Source organism: Aphelocoma coerulescens, chromosome 5 (genome assembly GCF_041296385.1).
Source record: "Aphelocoma coerulescens isolate FSJ_1873_10779 chromosome 5, UR_Acoe_1.0, whole genome shotgun sequence".
NCBI classification, from domain to species: Eukaryota; Metazoa; Chordata; class Aves; order Passeriformes; family Corvidae; genus Aphelocoma; species Aphelocoma coerulescens.
The window spans coordinates 57,513,698-57,529,936 of NC_091019.1; the positions used below are offsets into that span (position 1 = coordinate 57,513,698).

The following is a 16,239-nucleotide window of genomic DNA, read 5'->3' on the forward strand; positions in this document are numbered from 1 at the left end:
AGAAAGAAGAAAGGAAAAGAAGAAAGGATGCCAAATCTGTAGGACTTATTTAGCAATTCCCCAGCCACTAACGATATTAGTGCTATTTATTTTCAACTGAAAAGACTGCTTTAAAAAGACCAATTTAAACTTTCTGGAGGAAGTAATTGTCTTCTGTGGAAGAAAAAGTATAGTTCATAAAAAGACAGCTGACTCATACTTTCACATTAAGTGGTTATCAAGTTATGGCACCAGTAAACACACTGCTGCTTTAGTTCTAAGGGTAACAGTGGGACAGCTTCTCATGTCAGCAAAAAAATTCATTGAACCACATAGCAAATTAGGTAATTCCCCATGATTTTTATCTCTGGAAAGAAATCTTAGGGCTGCTGAAGATATCTCACAGAACTGACAAAATTTTTGCCTGACGAGACCTGACTCCTCAACCAGTTCAAATCATTAGAATTTTTTTAAAAGAAAACAAACAGAAAGGCATAATCCAAACTTCATTGATGTCTGACCTGAAACAGGGAAGCACAAACAGGACTATGCCCTGATAAACTCAATGCTATTGTGAGGAAGAGTACTGTTACAATACTGGAAAAGATACTTTCTTCCATAAAATACTTCAGCATTTCCTTGAGTTACCTTTCGTTTACTTTCTTCATCAGGTGGCAGCATTTCTAAGTTTACTTCTGTCATCTAATGCTTTGTCTGCTTCTGAGATGTTACAGTGGAGTTGTTTTTTCTTACTTTTGTATCAATTCCGCCTTCTGTGGCATACCTCAAATTCAATTACAGTAACCACACTGACCACTTTGTGAGATCAAACAGAGGTCTCTTATACTGCAATTGTGCTAACCATGCAAGATGTCTGGTTTTAAATATGATGGCTCTTATCCTACATACCAATCCACCATACCTATGAACGTAAGGAAAAACCACCCAGTTGGTGTTCAGAGGTATTCCAAAGGACACAGATTTGTACACTGCTACAAATGCCTACTTTAAGAACAAAGGCATTGTTTCTATCTTCAGAGTTTAAAAGTCTACTGGCTGAACAAGTGCTCATGTTATGCACAGACCAGGATTTAACATTGGTGTTCACTCTTCATTTCCAAGGCTAATACAACTTACACTGTAAGAGAAGTTAAAAAAAACCAAAAAGAAGTATGCTAAAGATAATGAAAGGAAAAAAAATGTACAAGCAGAGGTATAATAAAACAGCTTCCAAAGAAGATTTAATAACCTAAAATATTCCAGGCCTGCAAGAGATAACAGCTACGACAGACACAGGAAACCATGAATGTCATGGAGAAGATGAACAGAGAACAATAATTTGCTGTTTCTCATAACACAGACATTGAAAAGCATAAAATAAAATAGAAAGGTAACAAGATGAAGAAAGTATTATTGTCACACAAAAGTTCTGGAACTCAGCCACAGGCTGCTGTGGCTAAGTATTTAGAAAGTATTTAAATACATACATGCTTAATACCCGAGTAACACACACTGCAGTGTGGGCCTCAGCGACTACTGACCACTGAGCTAATAAAGATGTAGGTTGGGGAGACCCTGAACCCTCAGCCACTGGAAACTGTGAGGATTCAGCTCTGCTCTGTTCTTGGATTTCTTTCCTACACCTCTCTACCTGTCCAAAGGGGTGGGACGGGTGCTAACTAATCCACACACCTTTGGCCCAGAACTACCACCTTTAATACCTGTGTCAAACTAAGGAAATGAAAACTTAATCCCAACTTGCATCTCATAATGCCAGGTTGGAATGCAGAATCAGGGGGGCCTAATACTCAACAATCACAGAATAGTTTGGTAGATATTTAGGTGATTATGTTTTATTAACTCTTCAAAAAGTGACAAGGAAAAATTGCAGATGCAAGGGTTCCCCCACCACTGTAACCCCCCTTCCAGGCATGCCTGGATGGACTGATTACCATCTGATTTGATTAGCATCACTATGACTTGTCATGCTCAAGGCTGAGGCAACAGGAAAACTGCAATAAAGCTCAAGTGTGTTTCCTCGAGGATTTCAGAAAGCCTAATGAATCCTAGTGCCTACACACTTCAACCAACTTTAGACATATTTATGTCAAAAAAAAGTATGACAAGTGGGGCTAAAGCATAAGTGAGATCCAGCTATGGTAACTACAAGCCACAACACCCCATCAGATTCGTACTGCTTCTGCCATACATTTCCCTCCCATATTTTGTGTCTCAAAGCTCTGTTTCACTTGTACTGCAATAAAATAAAATAAAGAACCAATATAGTTAAAGTAGCTTTTCTAGACTTCAGCAAAAGTTAGTATTTTGCTTCTTGAATTGTTTTATAGGACTATTTTGCTATGTTTTGATCTTCAAAACCCACTCCATACTGACATTTAGGGCTGCACTGTGCAAAGCCATCCCAGGTTAAGTTCTACCTTTCCTAATGTTCCAATGAAATCTACAGGGTGGGAATCTGAGCCAAATACGCCTCTACAGACATGACAGAACTTCCCACCACTGTACTTTGCCCTTTGAGTGACATGATCAGCATTAGTAAGCAGCATCAAGTTACAAATTTTTTATATAAATGATAAGTATGGTGCAATAAAGTGCAGAAATCATTTAAATATAAGACTGGCTTTCCAAAAACAATTAAGCCAGCTAACAAATACTTCTTGGAAATCATGCTGGCATTAATTTTAAAGCAAAGACAAAAAAAGCTCACTAGGACACTATTCATGCTCATGGCACCTTAAACTTTCAGGTGAAACTTACTCTCACGGACTGGACTTAAATTAAAAAGGTGAAACTGCAAAATGTTCTCAGCCAAAAAGAAGAGGAACACAGCCATACAGGTGATAATACTTGTGCAAACAGCTCATAATGGCAGGTAGTTAAGAAAAAAGGGAAACTCGAGTCTGGAATTCACAGGCAGATACACACCGCTGGGGATGGGTAAACATTACTGCCTTGCAATACAAACTCACTGGAAACTCCACACACAGCCACACCTCAGAAAAATAAACTTCACCTGGAGCAGGTGTGAAAGAGGACGATTAAGGTGATCAAGGAACTAAAGGGCCTCTCATGCTACTGTGGGAATAGAAAAGGCCTTACTTGCTAAAAAAAGAAAAAAAAAAAAAACATATATTATTGTTATTATTCAAGGCCAGGGCGGATGGGGTTCTGACCAACCTGGTCTAGTGAAAGGTGTCCCTGCCCATGGCAGTGAGGTTGGAACGAAAAAAATCCTTTAAGTCCCTTCCAACCAAAACCATTCTATGGTTCTATCTAAAAATAAAATTGGAAGGAAGGGCATCAATAAATGTGGATGATAAAAGATCTCCTTAGTTTAACAGACAATAAAATAGCATGGATAAAAGAGTGTAAAATACCATGAATTAACCTTTTACAGGAACTTGGAAAGGCTTTAGACATTTGAGGAGAGATTTTAGTCAAGCCTTTCAACTGGGAAAAGAGACAAAATGTCATTTCAGATGTAAACAATTTACCCATAATGTCTTATTACCAGATTCATAATTGAATATTACATTAATTTCCTTTGCTTAAAGCTTTTTTATGCCACTTTTATTCTTACTATTTCTGCCTCATGCTATTGATACCTTGCACACCAGCTACTGCAAAAACACTGCAGGATCTACTTTATCCTCCTGGTACTCTCGGATAGGAAAAGTCTTTGCTATAGAGCTCATTAGTTGATAGTTTTAATATTACATCTTTGAGGAAAAACTGGTCTGGGCTGCTCTATCAGTTTTTTCATGTCTATTTTACATTTAAATTTAAAAGCCAGTTTGATAGAGTTCATATGCCATGGTGCAGATTTACAAAGCAGTATCAGGTTTTTGAGCATGCAGTATATATCTTCATGTTGTGCAAATAAGAAATCCCTTACAAGCACCAGCTAGAAAGATTCTGCAGAAGAAGAATAAAGGCCTCAAATAGCACCTAAGCTGTTCGTCAGGACTAGGGTGGAGGGGGGGTGGTTTGAAGAGACAAATGGCTGCTCTCACAGCAGCACCACAATGAACTGTGTCTCTCCAGCTCCTTGCAACCTGCGTGTCTCCATAGTTACTTGCTGCTGCCACATAAACACACGGAGCTGGGGAGGACTGAGATAGCAACCAGCTCATCTGAAGCATTTTCAAAACAAAGCAGCTTCTTTCTTCATCCATTTCCACAGCAGAAAATAGCTTGCTTTGATTTAATTTTATTTTTTCATGAAGAGCATACTGAAGAAAAGCAAAACTAAAAAAATTCTTCTGCATTGTATTCTGAATGCTTTGACTCTTTGAATAGTTGAATGAAAAGTGTCATATGTGGTGTGCAATATTTTGGAATTCTGTTAATCTACAATGTAGGAAGATACAGTCCCTGCTGGGCGCCTAACACCAACCACCAAAGCTCCTGAACTGGTGAGAAAGCCTTAATTGCAGCCCATAGGCTCGCTGTGCCTCAGGTTAATTTCTAGAAGTACATCAAAACACTGAACTCAGTACCCTACAGCTGTGATTACAAGGTGGAAAGGGCACAAAGAGCTCTGCCTCTCACTGCCAAGCACGACCGACCGCAGGAAGCTTCGGTTTCACATGTTCACTTCTCACTGCAACCTCAACCAGTATCTCTCTCATTAGAAACCACAGCACTGATCAGAACCTGTGGTACACAATGGATCAGTCTTACTCTCTCTCAGCCATTATTTTCTTTTGGAAACATATTTTTCTGTCTGTTGATCCCAGCTGAGACTCTGACTAAGCATCCTGAGTCGAGATGACGTATTATTACTGAACACTGCACAGATCAAGTCTGTACACAACAGCACTTACATGAAAAGGTATTTCTAAACCATCCAGAGCAGTAATACTTAGGTGGGGCACATTAAGAGTTTTAGTTATTTTTGTGCTAAGCAAGACCAAGCAGTTCCACCCTTCTGCAGGAACCACAGTAAGCATTGCTCATTCAAGAAATCCTTGCTAACAAACAAGGGAAGGAAAACAATTGCTTCAGTTCCACGCTGCCAAATTTCCAGAAGGTGTCAGCCACGTTATACAATCCAAATTCTCAAACAAGGTACATTTTGACACACTCTTCCTTCAACAACTGCTCTTTAACTGGAATGTGCTCATCTACAGCAGTGCGCCTACACGGTCTTTCACACAAAATGAGGACGTGTGACCTTAAAGACGCACAAGCACATTTCTGAGGGCAGATGAACCTTGCAAAGGAGCACATGCAAGTGTTTAGAGCTGCAGTTGCCACACATAGTGTCCTCTTCCTATCTCTCTCACCCTGCTGTAAGCACAATTACTCCCAGTTCCTTTGGCATGTGCAGCCAAACACCAAGCACGCAGAAAACACTTCTCAGGCTGGCCTGAGTTTCCCAGGTAGCACAATTCCACCAGCACAGGTTCTCAGGACATCCCTTCATTTCAAGTAACGGTCCATAGTGTTTCTAGATGAAAGGGATAGTCAGGCACAGGCAAACTTTTTGGTTTCTTTGTTGTTTTGGGGTGGTTTTCTAAAGGCTGAAAATCTGGAAGAGTTTTGCATTCTATGCTGATATTCCTTACATTCTCTCCTAAAGACTGTGTATTTTCACTTTTTTTTGTTTTGCAAAAGTGATTTTCACTGTTGTGTAGTTTGCGTGTTTTATGCGTAGTTCACAAAAAACTTCATGCTACACAGAATACTCTTTTTCTTGTCCACAAACACTGACTTCTACAGTCATTTTATTCTTAGAAACCAGAATTAAGATAACAGAAAACCATTTTATTTCCGATTTTATTTCAGGGGGCTTTTCACTTATTATTAGTTTTATTCCCTTGTGGAGGTTGTCCCTCCATACATGAACTACCTGCCTGTATGACCCGGGAAAGACTGAAAGTAACACTGGGGCACTCATGAAAATGCTCCACCCAGCTGGGTATATACCCAGGTGAATACAGCCTAGGTGATGAGGAAGAACCGTGAGTAGTTTATCCTCCTTCCAGCTAGCATTTCAAATTATAAGCTATTCTAACTGTCATGCACTCAAATAACATTTCAAACTTTTCTTCCTAACTATGAAACTTCTGAAAAAAATAAATTATGATCTCAAGCCAATGACTTCCTGAGTCAGAGCCTTACATGCTGGTGTAAGGGATATTCAGACATTCAATTCACACTTCTTGCAAAGTGGCTGGCTTCCTTTATGTGAAAGGAGAAGTCCAGGCAGCTAGGGAAGAAATCTCTAGGCTCTAAGTTAGGCTGTTTCTCTCCTAGCATAATAATGAGAATTTAATAAACATTTTTCCTCTTGCTTTCTCAGACATCCCATGCTACAAGAAGTTTCATTCAGGTGGCTTTTTTGCATGGGGTTTAGTTCTCATATTGCTGGAAAAAGTGTAAAGAACACCAAGGTGAGTTCTGCTGGTCTGCAGAGAAAGAAAGAAAAAGGTACTGACATGCCAGTACAGATGTATACTGGTGATTTTATCAATCCGCCTTAGATACTGATTTTGCAGTTGTATTCACAGGGATAAATTCACATGTGGTCTCAATCCTCTTTGGTCAAATACCACATTTCCTTGGATTATATTGTTTACTGGCAAAAATTGATCACTGATCCTGACTAATAACTAATATCATGCTTTTATTTTGTTTAAACTATATTTCTTCAAAGCTACTGATTTACGCAAAAGTTGTTTGGTAAGAATAAAGTCCCTGTCATTCTCCAAAAAATCCAAAGAAGCTAAACTGAGAAGAATGGAATACAATTTTCATCCTTTTTGAAGTCTACCTTGTTTAGCTGTTCAGTATTCAAATTAAACTACTTGATTCCAATAGGAATATGTTTAGTTTAATTCTGATTAATTTCTTTATACATTTAAACAAGTAGTTTATAGGTATTTTTAAAATGTATTTTTAGCAGATTAAGCTCATCGAGTAATTTCCAATATAGCTCCCATATATGTATGAAAGTACTATGGAAAAATTAATCACAGCTCCTCCATTCAGTTTTCTCAAGTGTTGTTTTATACAAGTCAGATGCCACAAGCTCCTTTCAAGAAATTATGCTTCGTTTTCTTATTATGGAAGGTCAACCTTTACATAATTACTATTTGATAATACCTATAAAATCTGGCAGCTATAGCAGTGTGGTATACACAAAGGTCAAAGGATGCTTTCAAAAGCAAAAAGCACAAAATACTCCATGGCAAGAGGGATTAAAGTATAGTGAACTTAAAATCAATGATTCCTGTATAATTTAAACTGACCAAAAGTTTCAAGCTGCTGCAACTATAAACTAAAACTTTTCTAGGTAAGAGATTAACAAGATGTGATACTGACAGGTAACTGACACCACTAACTCTGTGAGCACTCACAACTCTAACTGAAGGATGAAATTAAGATACTTTCTCATTTCACTTCTGCGAAATTTCCTTTCCACTGGAGGGGATGGAATGTGTGAACTGCTTTTGTGAAGTTCCATGCTTTTCCAAATGAAAAGAATATCAAACACATTGTTGATTCTGGCACTCCAAGCACTATTAACACAAGTTTCCACCTAGAATTTGTATCTTTTATGCACCTTAAGACTTTTCATTCACAGCTAAGGAAGACCATCCTAAACCCCCTCGCAAATATAAACTAAAGTCTCTTGAAGTGCATATAAATACTTCATCTGCTGTTGTACTGAGATTTCCAACTGGTAAGTTCCATAGATGAAGCAGAGCATCTTTTGAAAAAGAACAGAACAAATACTATGGAAAACAGGCCTTCCTTGAATATTATACTGTGGGAAGGCGTTCCCAACACTGACTCCATCTGCAAGTCACTATAAAGGGCTCCCATTTTTGATAGCTATAGCATTCACAAGTTTAGTTCTGAAAAGATCCAGAAACCACTTCTAATCCTGCCAAAATACTAATCTGAAATTCTTTAGATATCAGTGGTGACAGCCACTATAGCAAGTCATTTGGCACAGCAAGGCCAGAACAACATCAAAGTGTCCTGTGCTGAGCCTTCCCATCTATATTGTATGCAGTTCAGGAATTCAGTTTCAGACTGTATCTAGCCTGGTTTCCTGGACCAAACACGCTTTGAAGCTGTTAGGAGAGACAAACCCAGTGATTGATTCTTGTGCACTCCTTGAATCCAAAAGGCCATTTGGTCCACACCTGGAATGGAAGTTCTGGTTAGTTTCCTCCAGAAGAAACCCAGCTCCTGCAGAGTAAAATCCTTACGCAGTACGTGGGGGCATTGTCTTCAAAACTGGGCTACTGCTTTGAACCAAAACCCTAACAAAGAGGCAGACAGGTACCTACTACTGTCTTGATTCTTTAGGCCTTTTATCTACTTATAAACCTCCCTTCTTAGACTTCCTTTCTGGACTAAGTTTGTAGCTCTCAGTCCTTCCTTAGACTTACCAATTTTTTTTCAATTTTTGCTTTTTTCTGACAAACTTCTTACAGTGACCTTTTTTCTTTAAAACTCATGTTCAAATAATACTCAAGTGAATCACTCAAGTGAAATAACTGATTTTCATGTAGTATTTCCACTATTCTAAGATAACACTTCCTTTTTTGTAACAAATGATGCACTCATCAAGTTCAACATCCACTAGAAAGTGAACTTTTGTCTTACAGGGCAAGATGTTATTGCTTATCTGGACATTTTATTAAAATGCTCCAGTTCCTTCAGCAGCTGTGCTCATGATGATTACGTGTGAACCACATGTTACCTCATCACATCACTAGATGATGGTACAGATGAAGAGATATTCTTGAAACATTAACTTCTGTCTTAGGTGTCCACTTTTCTCAAAAGCAGTTTCTGAAGTAGCTTAAAATCACATGGATATGAAGTCATTGCTTCACCCATTACCAAGTGCATATGCACATAGAAACCTCGTTGCTTTCTGAACCCAGGTCAAGTAGGGTCTTGGTGTTTCTTTAGCTGAGTTTCTGGTTGGCCTGTGCTACTACCCCTGTCCCACAATCAAACCCTATATGAAAGAGAGTTTGAGCTGTCTAGGGCACACCACATTTGGAAGGAATGCCTAGCACGGCAGACAGCCCTGCCCTCTGTGGAGACAACAGGACATGGGCATCAGGAAGCTTATCCTTAGCCACTGGCAGCAAAAGCTGCAACCAGGTGCTAATGGGCTGAAGTGAGCCACTAATGGCAGTCTCTGCATTTCACTTTAGTGTGGCACTACTTCAAAGAAGTTTCCTGAAAGAAATATAAGGGTTTTATTACTTCTAGAAATTCTCTAGTTAATAACCTTTTTTGCTGACATCTATGACTTTACCTGTTCTTAAACGCTGAGAAGGTTGTCTTTGAGGTTCTCCAGAAGTCTCAGTTATCCTATGCCTGCTGCCCATGAAGGCTTTTGTCAGTGGCAACCCTATCGGGCTTGTGTAATTGATGAGACTTTCATCAAACGTATTAAGTAAAGCTTCAGTGCAGGGTCCTGGGACTGATGAGTCCTCAAAACACAAGGCGTTCCTATCATCCCAGCATGACTTGACTTGCTGTCCAAAAAACAGATCCAGCAGCCTTTGATCTTCAAAGATGACAGGGAACAGCCTTTGAGGCAGCCAAATGCGTCTTTCTGCATTACCAGATTGCTACAGAGACAGGCAGATGGGTGGAGCAGCCTCCACGCTCCTACCATAGAAGCAGCCCAGCTCTGTGTTAAATTAGAGCAGCACCGAGCAGTACATATGGCAAGTGGGAGAAGAGATCCCAAATTCAGCTGTGCAGCTGCTAGGTGGGACCACCCCATCCATACACACATCCAAGAGACACTTGTTTGGCTACACTGAAGTCAGAAAGAGCCAGTCACAGAAATGGCACACCTGGACACTGAATCTCCTGCTTCAAAGGGACCTTGCACTCGGTACCTAGCTACATCCCACATTTGGAAGTATTTTAATATACCTATGTGAACCTTCTGTCCTAAGATCAACTGTAACAAGAAATCAGATGCACAAACAATGAAAGTTTTATTACTACAACTGAAAGTAAAAAAATCTCTTACCTCTCCAAATGCACCTCTTCCGATCACTTTTATAATTTCAAAGTCATCTCGGTGGAGTTGCATTTCCTTTACCAATTTTGTAAATGGTTTTGCTGTTTAACAAAAAAAAGAAAAAAGAAAATTCAATTATAAAGAGAAACATCACAAGCCAACCCATAAACTGGAGGTCAAAAATACTCACTGCATACCCAGAGCAATAGCAGATTTTCAACTATTAAAACTACAGAAGGACAAAAAGCTAATTACACTATTTAATTAACAATTAACACTTTTTTAAAAGTTCAATCACATGAATGGTTCTGTCTTGCTGCTAGTAAGAATACAGAGCAAAGTGGTCTTTCAGAAGGATTTTCCCCCTCCTTTCTTTAGGGTTTTGTGAATCAGTGAAGGACCACGTGAAAGGGAGAGCTCATTTATTACTGGCAAACCCTATGGAAAATCTGTCCTACCCTACAGGCACTAGGATTAATTCTCTTCTTAAGTGGAGTGCAGCTTTACTTTTTATTATTTCAGCTAGTACCAGCTAAGGCTTTAAGAAGCCAATCTCAAGAGATAGCTGTCTCTACTCCACAGCAGTGAAACCATTTCCCACAAGATCTGTGGCTAATTTAAGGTTTTTACTTTGAACTATCTTTTCTGTTAAGCAACATTCACCAGATCTCAATTAGACCAAGTACTGAAGGGCTGCAATCTAAAAAGAGGTCCAGCAATTAACTAACTTACTTTGTTCTGGTGGTCCCACATTTCTCAAAATATTTGGTGGATAAATCCCACTATACCTGCAGATCCATCAGTTTTCTCCTCTCCAGATCCCATTCAGAATACTTTATTTCTAGCATATCACAGCATGTGGATCACTATTTAGATAGAACGCTTATTACAAGTCTCTACTCTGAAGACCAGCTCAATAAGGAAAACAGTGGTGCCAAGTGCAAGCAAACTGCACAAGGATGAGTTTGCACAAGCACAGCAGCAGTTTACTCTTCAAACTAAGCACAAAAAGATTGATGCTCTTCACCTCATCACAAACACTATTAGACTAAAAAGACCAAAGTTTTCAAACACATGTATTTTTTCCCATCTGCAACTGAATAAAACATCACAGAACTACTACTTGTAATTCAGCCCAGACTCCTGTTTTACCTCACCTTACATTATGATTAAGCTAGTAAGTTATAAGCCAAACAGAATTCCTACAAGAGGGATCACTGCCTTGACGGTGTATTTCAGATGCTAACACAAACCAACCAAACCTTATAACCACACAGAGACACAGAAGTCTGGAGACTGAAAATTTCATTACGAAGTCTAACCAAGAATGCCTGAAAACCTCTCAGCAAAAAAACGTAACTGCTAAAATAATGAAGAAACAGCTGTACTGAAGAACAGCCATGTTGCTTCCTTGTACTTAGGAGGGTGCTACTGAAAAGGCTTCCTCCAGAAGTAATACCCCTTTCACTGAGAGTTTCTTGTCTATCCAAAGTATGAAATTTAAAGAATGAGACTCTACTAGATTTCCTGCTAGACTCCCTACTTCAGCTGGGCAGAAATGCCTACCACACTTTCCCTCGCCACAAGGTCACTGAGACTATCACCTCAAACTCAAAATTGTCTCCACCGAAGTTCCCCAGCACCACCATCTCAAACCAGTTAGAGACCTATACCAGTCCAATCAGACACCTGTACAAGTAATATATCACAGCCATCAGCAGTGGTACTATCAACTATTTTGCAAGGTTCTCTCACCTCCTTCCCATCAAATTAAAACAGATTGAGGAAACTGCAGACAAGAAATAAACGTGAAAGTTCCCTTACTAAGTATGGGTTTGCTGCTACAGAATGCTGGTCATTGAACTAATTTCGCAAAACAACCAGCTTCTGTTATTAAAACTCAAGGGGAAATGAAATCTAGTATTTATTTCTAGAGGACACTAACCCAGTAATAACTTTTGTTTTAAGTAAATAGCAAATTTTAGCAGAAATTCTACTAAGTAAACAGAATGTCAAAATCAGAAAATCATAGAATGATTTGGGTTGGAAGGGACCTTTAAGATCATCTAGTTCCAAGCCCCCTGCCATGGGCAGCAACACCTTCCACTGGAACAGGTTGTTCAGAGTCCTATCCAGCCTGGCCTTGAACACTGCCAGGGATGGAGCATCCACAACTTCCTTGGGCAAAAAAAATAATTGGTTTAAGTATAAAAAGCCCTCCTGCTGTAAATTTTCAAAGCAACTTTCAAAGCCAGAAGAGACAAATCTACTAAAGTTCAAGCTGTCTTGTACACTCAGAAAAACCCCCTTTTATCTTACATTTCTGTTGACTGGTGACAAAATGTTTTATTATTTCATCTACAAATTTTCCTGCTTGGAAGTGTATCAAGCTTCACACCACTAAAATTGAAATTCAGTTTAGAAATGCATAAAGTTGCATAAAAGCAAGTTAATTTGATTCATTTTGTATTTTAGTATTAATAAATATTATGTATCAAGCAGAGCACATACTTAAGTTTCAGTAAACAGAAGAAATGGAGCCTGTAGGGAAGGGCATTACTGCTATCTTTCAAGAAATTGTATCCTTGAAGAAGGAAGGATGAGCAGCCCTCATTTTCCTGACCACCATTTCTGTTAAAATCTACAAGAGTCCTGGGTTGGTCCTGCTTTTTCCATCTCAATTGGTCAACTGAAGTACTAGTCAATACAATCAACTAGTTTAATATATGTAAATTAAAAGAAATATTCACTCCTAGAAGAAAGCTACTATTTTTACAAGCCATTTGTGCACTTCACTAATGTTTGCTTTTAGTACTTAGCAGGTGTTCACGTTCGGAAACACAGTAGCTTCAGTGGTCTCTGTCTTTGAAAGCACCAAACACTTGAATGTACAGAAAAATTTTAAATTTTGCAGGACCTCCCCTGAACTGGAAAAATTCCAAGTCTTTCTCAATGTATCTAAGATGCCGTAAAAGTAAATATAACTTGAAAATTAAACTGAATGTCAACGGAATCTCATGACCACAGAGACTACAACAGCAGTTACAGAGCAGATTAGAGCACAGAGGAGGCAAGAGACCAGTAATTTATTTAAACCGATATAAACTTTATTGGCATTTTGAAGTAGAACCCTATTTACACCAGGATGTGACCTGCTGCATTTAAATACTGGATTTCACAATTTCTATCTCTTCATAAGTTAAATCAAAAACTATTTCCAATTTGCTTTCCTACAGTTGTCCTAGAAGGCTGCTGTTCCTCAATCTGCAAATATGCGTATCAGTAGCATGCACAGAACTGGCAAAACTGAGTGAGGAGAAACTTGCACCAAAAAGCATCAGTGTCCACTGTGCTTGCCAGAACAATTCCAAGTGATTTATCACTACCTAACTGGTAAAAAGAGCTACAGCTTCTCCTTTTACATATCACTATTTGATAAACAGGGAACTCAAAGCAAACTTATCTCCATAAACTGGAATGAATAATTACTTTTGATCCTAATATTGAAGACAGAACTTATGATCTGGAGTTGATTTAATCTTTAATGAAAGTATTTCATCCTGGCAAACAGAAGCATAAGCTGTAGTGGGGGTTTTGTTGGCAGTGATTACTGAATTTTGTTATATATACACACTGTTGTCAGGGTAACATTAGCTGAGAGTAATTGCAAGAGTTTGTTTATTCACGACTGTGAGGACGTAATCAGAATGTGGGATAGACACTCTATGTGCAATATCTTTGTATGCATCATTGCCTTTTCTCTCAAGCTGATTTTGCATTATTGTACTTATTTTTGTTTGGAAGAAGGGTGTTTTCCGTAATGCCAGACAAGGAATAAAAAAACTAAATCCAAACAAAAAATTTTAAGAAGCCAAGTAATGTATGCTCTCAAGAAAATAATACAAAACAGTAACAGTTGATGTTTTGATTCACAATGGAAAGTGAAATGCCAGCATTTATTTCTTCATTGAATAGCAGGGTACATATGAAAGACATAATTCTCCATATACAAATTCTATTCTGATCATATATTCCTCTTCCACAGATAGATGGGATTAGGATATTTTGTTTACACAAAAAGAAAACATCAATTTGAATAATTTGAAAACATAATTTAAGCACAGTCACAGGTAAATAGGTTTGTGATTTAGGTTTGAGAGCTGGTGCCATCTACACTGCAGTCAATCTGTATTATGCCACCTGATAGAAAATACTTGGAGGCAATTTCAAAATTACTGAAAGCTGCAGGAAATGCCAGCAGAGATGATCTGACACAGCAGACTGGGCACTCAGCACTGCTACCCCAGGAATGGGTGCACACTGGCCTCGTAGGTCATATTTCTTCTCATTTCTGAAAGCACATCAGGGAAGGATGGCAGTATTGTCAACATCACCCTCAAAAAATAGTAGGTCAACTCTTCCCACCTAAAATGTAGTTAAAAATGAGAAGAGTCAAGGTATGTTTCAAATTTTTACTTTCTTTTCATATTCTGGATCATTCCATTTATGTCAGTAATTTACCATGTGGAATCACAAAAGCTAACATCCTTACACTGCAGTGGGCAAAAGACAATCCACTGGGTTATGATGACTGCTGCTTCAGTGGTGGAGTTAGCCCAGGACTCTCAATGGAGGACTCCTCCATATTTTGTCAGGCAGTACAAGTTTCCAGAAATTTTAGAAAATCACTTAGCTGAAGAAGCCAAATGTTCAAGAACATCTGATGTTTTGTATCATTGGCAGCCCCAAGTTTAAGTAAATGTGACAACTGCAAGAAAATAATACACAGACTCACAATTCAGGTTGAAAGGGACTAGTTGGTCTCTAATCCAATCTCCTGCTCAAATCACAGTCAATATTGACCAGGTTATTTATGGTTCTGCCTGATTAGGTTTCAAAACCTTCCAAGGATGGAGACTCCATGGGACAACCTATTAATACACTAGACTGACTACACCAGAGAGTTTCACAGTTCAGAACTGATCCTGTGATTTGGGGTTTAAGTCATAATATAACAAGATAACATTCAGGTGGATCTGGCCTGAAGGTATGTCCAAACTGTCTGGTCAGACAGAAATTCATCTGTCACCATGCTCCCTTTATCTCCTCATCCCCTCTACAAAACATTGTGGTAGGAAACTATGTGAATTGCAAAATGTTAATGTCAGGGAAAAACATAATGATACAGAAAACTGTCTGTGGACCCATACTCCCACCAGGCAGGTCCACTACTTTATTTAAGATGTTTTCTTTGGAGAAAGAACATGAAAGAGCAGCAAATTTTACCATTTCCCTCAGCCATCCCTCTTAACTTACATTCTAGAAATCAAGTAAGTTGTGTGTCCTTTGTGCACCCTTTTCAAAGAAACAGTGTTCCTATGATATTGCTACTAAAACAGCAGGCTGGCAGGTTTAACAAGTTAGTGCTTGTATACATGTCTTGGGAGATACCCACACCCAGGTAGCCCCAACCTGCTTACTAAGGTGCTAAATACCTGTTACAACCCACACTTGAGTTTTAAAGAAGTACAATCCTCTTGTATCAGATTGTGAAATTTTCTCTGTATTTTAGAAATGCAAGTTTTTTTATTCTTCCATCCTATGCTGACTGAGTTTTTAATTTTTCCAATAGATCCTTGCTTCCCTTTTCCTGTGCTGGCCTGTTTTTTCTTACTGTCTACCTCTATGAATGTTTTTTTTTTCAGTCTTGTTTCCTAAGGAAATAAGGTATGTGTGATCACATTGCTGGGCATTCTGAGGCCACTCCTCTCACCCAGTACCTTTTGATCCCAGTAAGGACCCTACATATCCCCTTTACCAAATTTCACTGAAGCTGTTGGAAGATACCAAGTTCCTACAAGTTTTATTTAAAAACCGGCAGTGAATAGGAGACGACCACGGTATCACCTCCACTAAGGGAAAGGTGGCAGCAGAAATACAGCAGTCACCTGCTCAGCCAGCACACACCCATGTGCAAAGCAGACATACCTCACTGTCCATAGTCATGCAGGGACAGTGGGGCAATACTGCACAGAACAGGGAAGAAAGGAAGTGTGCAGCAGAAAAGGGAAGGTCATGCAGTGGGAAGGGCAGGGCGTTATTCCACTGAGCCTAGTAAAGGAGATAAATACAAATTCTCAAGGAAGACAAACTTCACTGAAGTTCTGCTGTTTACAGTCAAAGGTGACACATACTGTGTTCTCTGAGACATTTTCTCCTGGGCC

The 16,239-nt window shown here is 38.9% G+C and overlaps 1 protein-coding gene across 12 annotated transcripts in view; it reads right to left on the reverse strand.

The window, feature by feature from the left end:
- The window catches only part of CDC42BPB (CDC42 binding protein kinase beta), a 92,814-nt gene that overhangs the window by 53,923 nt on the left and 22,652 nt on the right, over window positions 1-16,239 (reverse strand). For all 12 annotated transcript variants that reach the window (XR_011151484.1, XM_069018327.1, XM_069018336.1 and 9 more), the window contains exon 2: window positions 10,025-10,116. Coding sequence is in view for 11 of the 12 variants with exons in the window: in XM_069018327.1 (XP_068874428.1) it covers window positions 10,025-10,116 (92 nt within the window). In the remaining variant the exon portion in view is untranslated. The remainder of the gene's footprint in view (window positions 1-10,024; window positions 10,117-16,239) is intronic.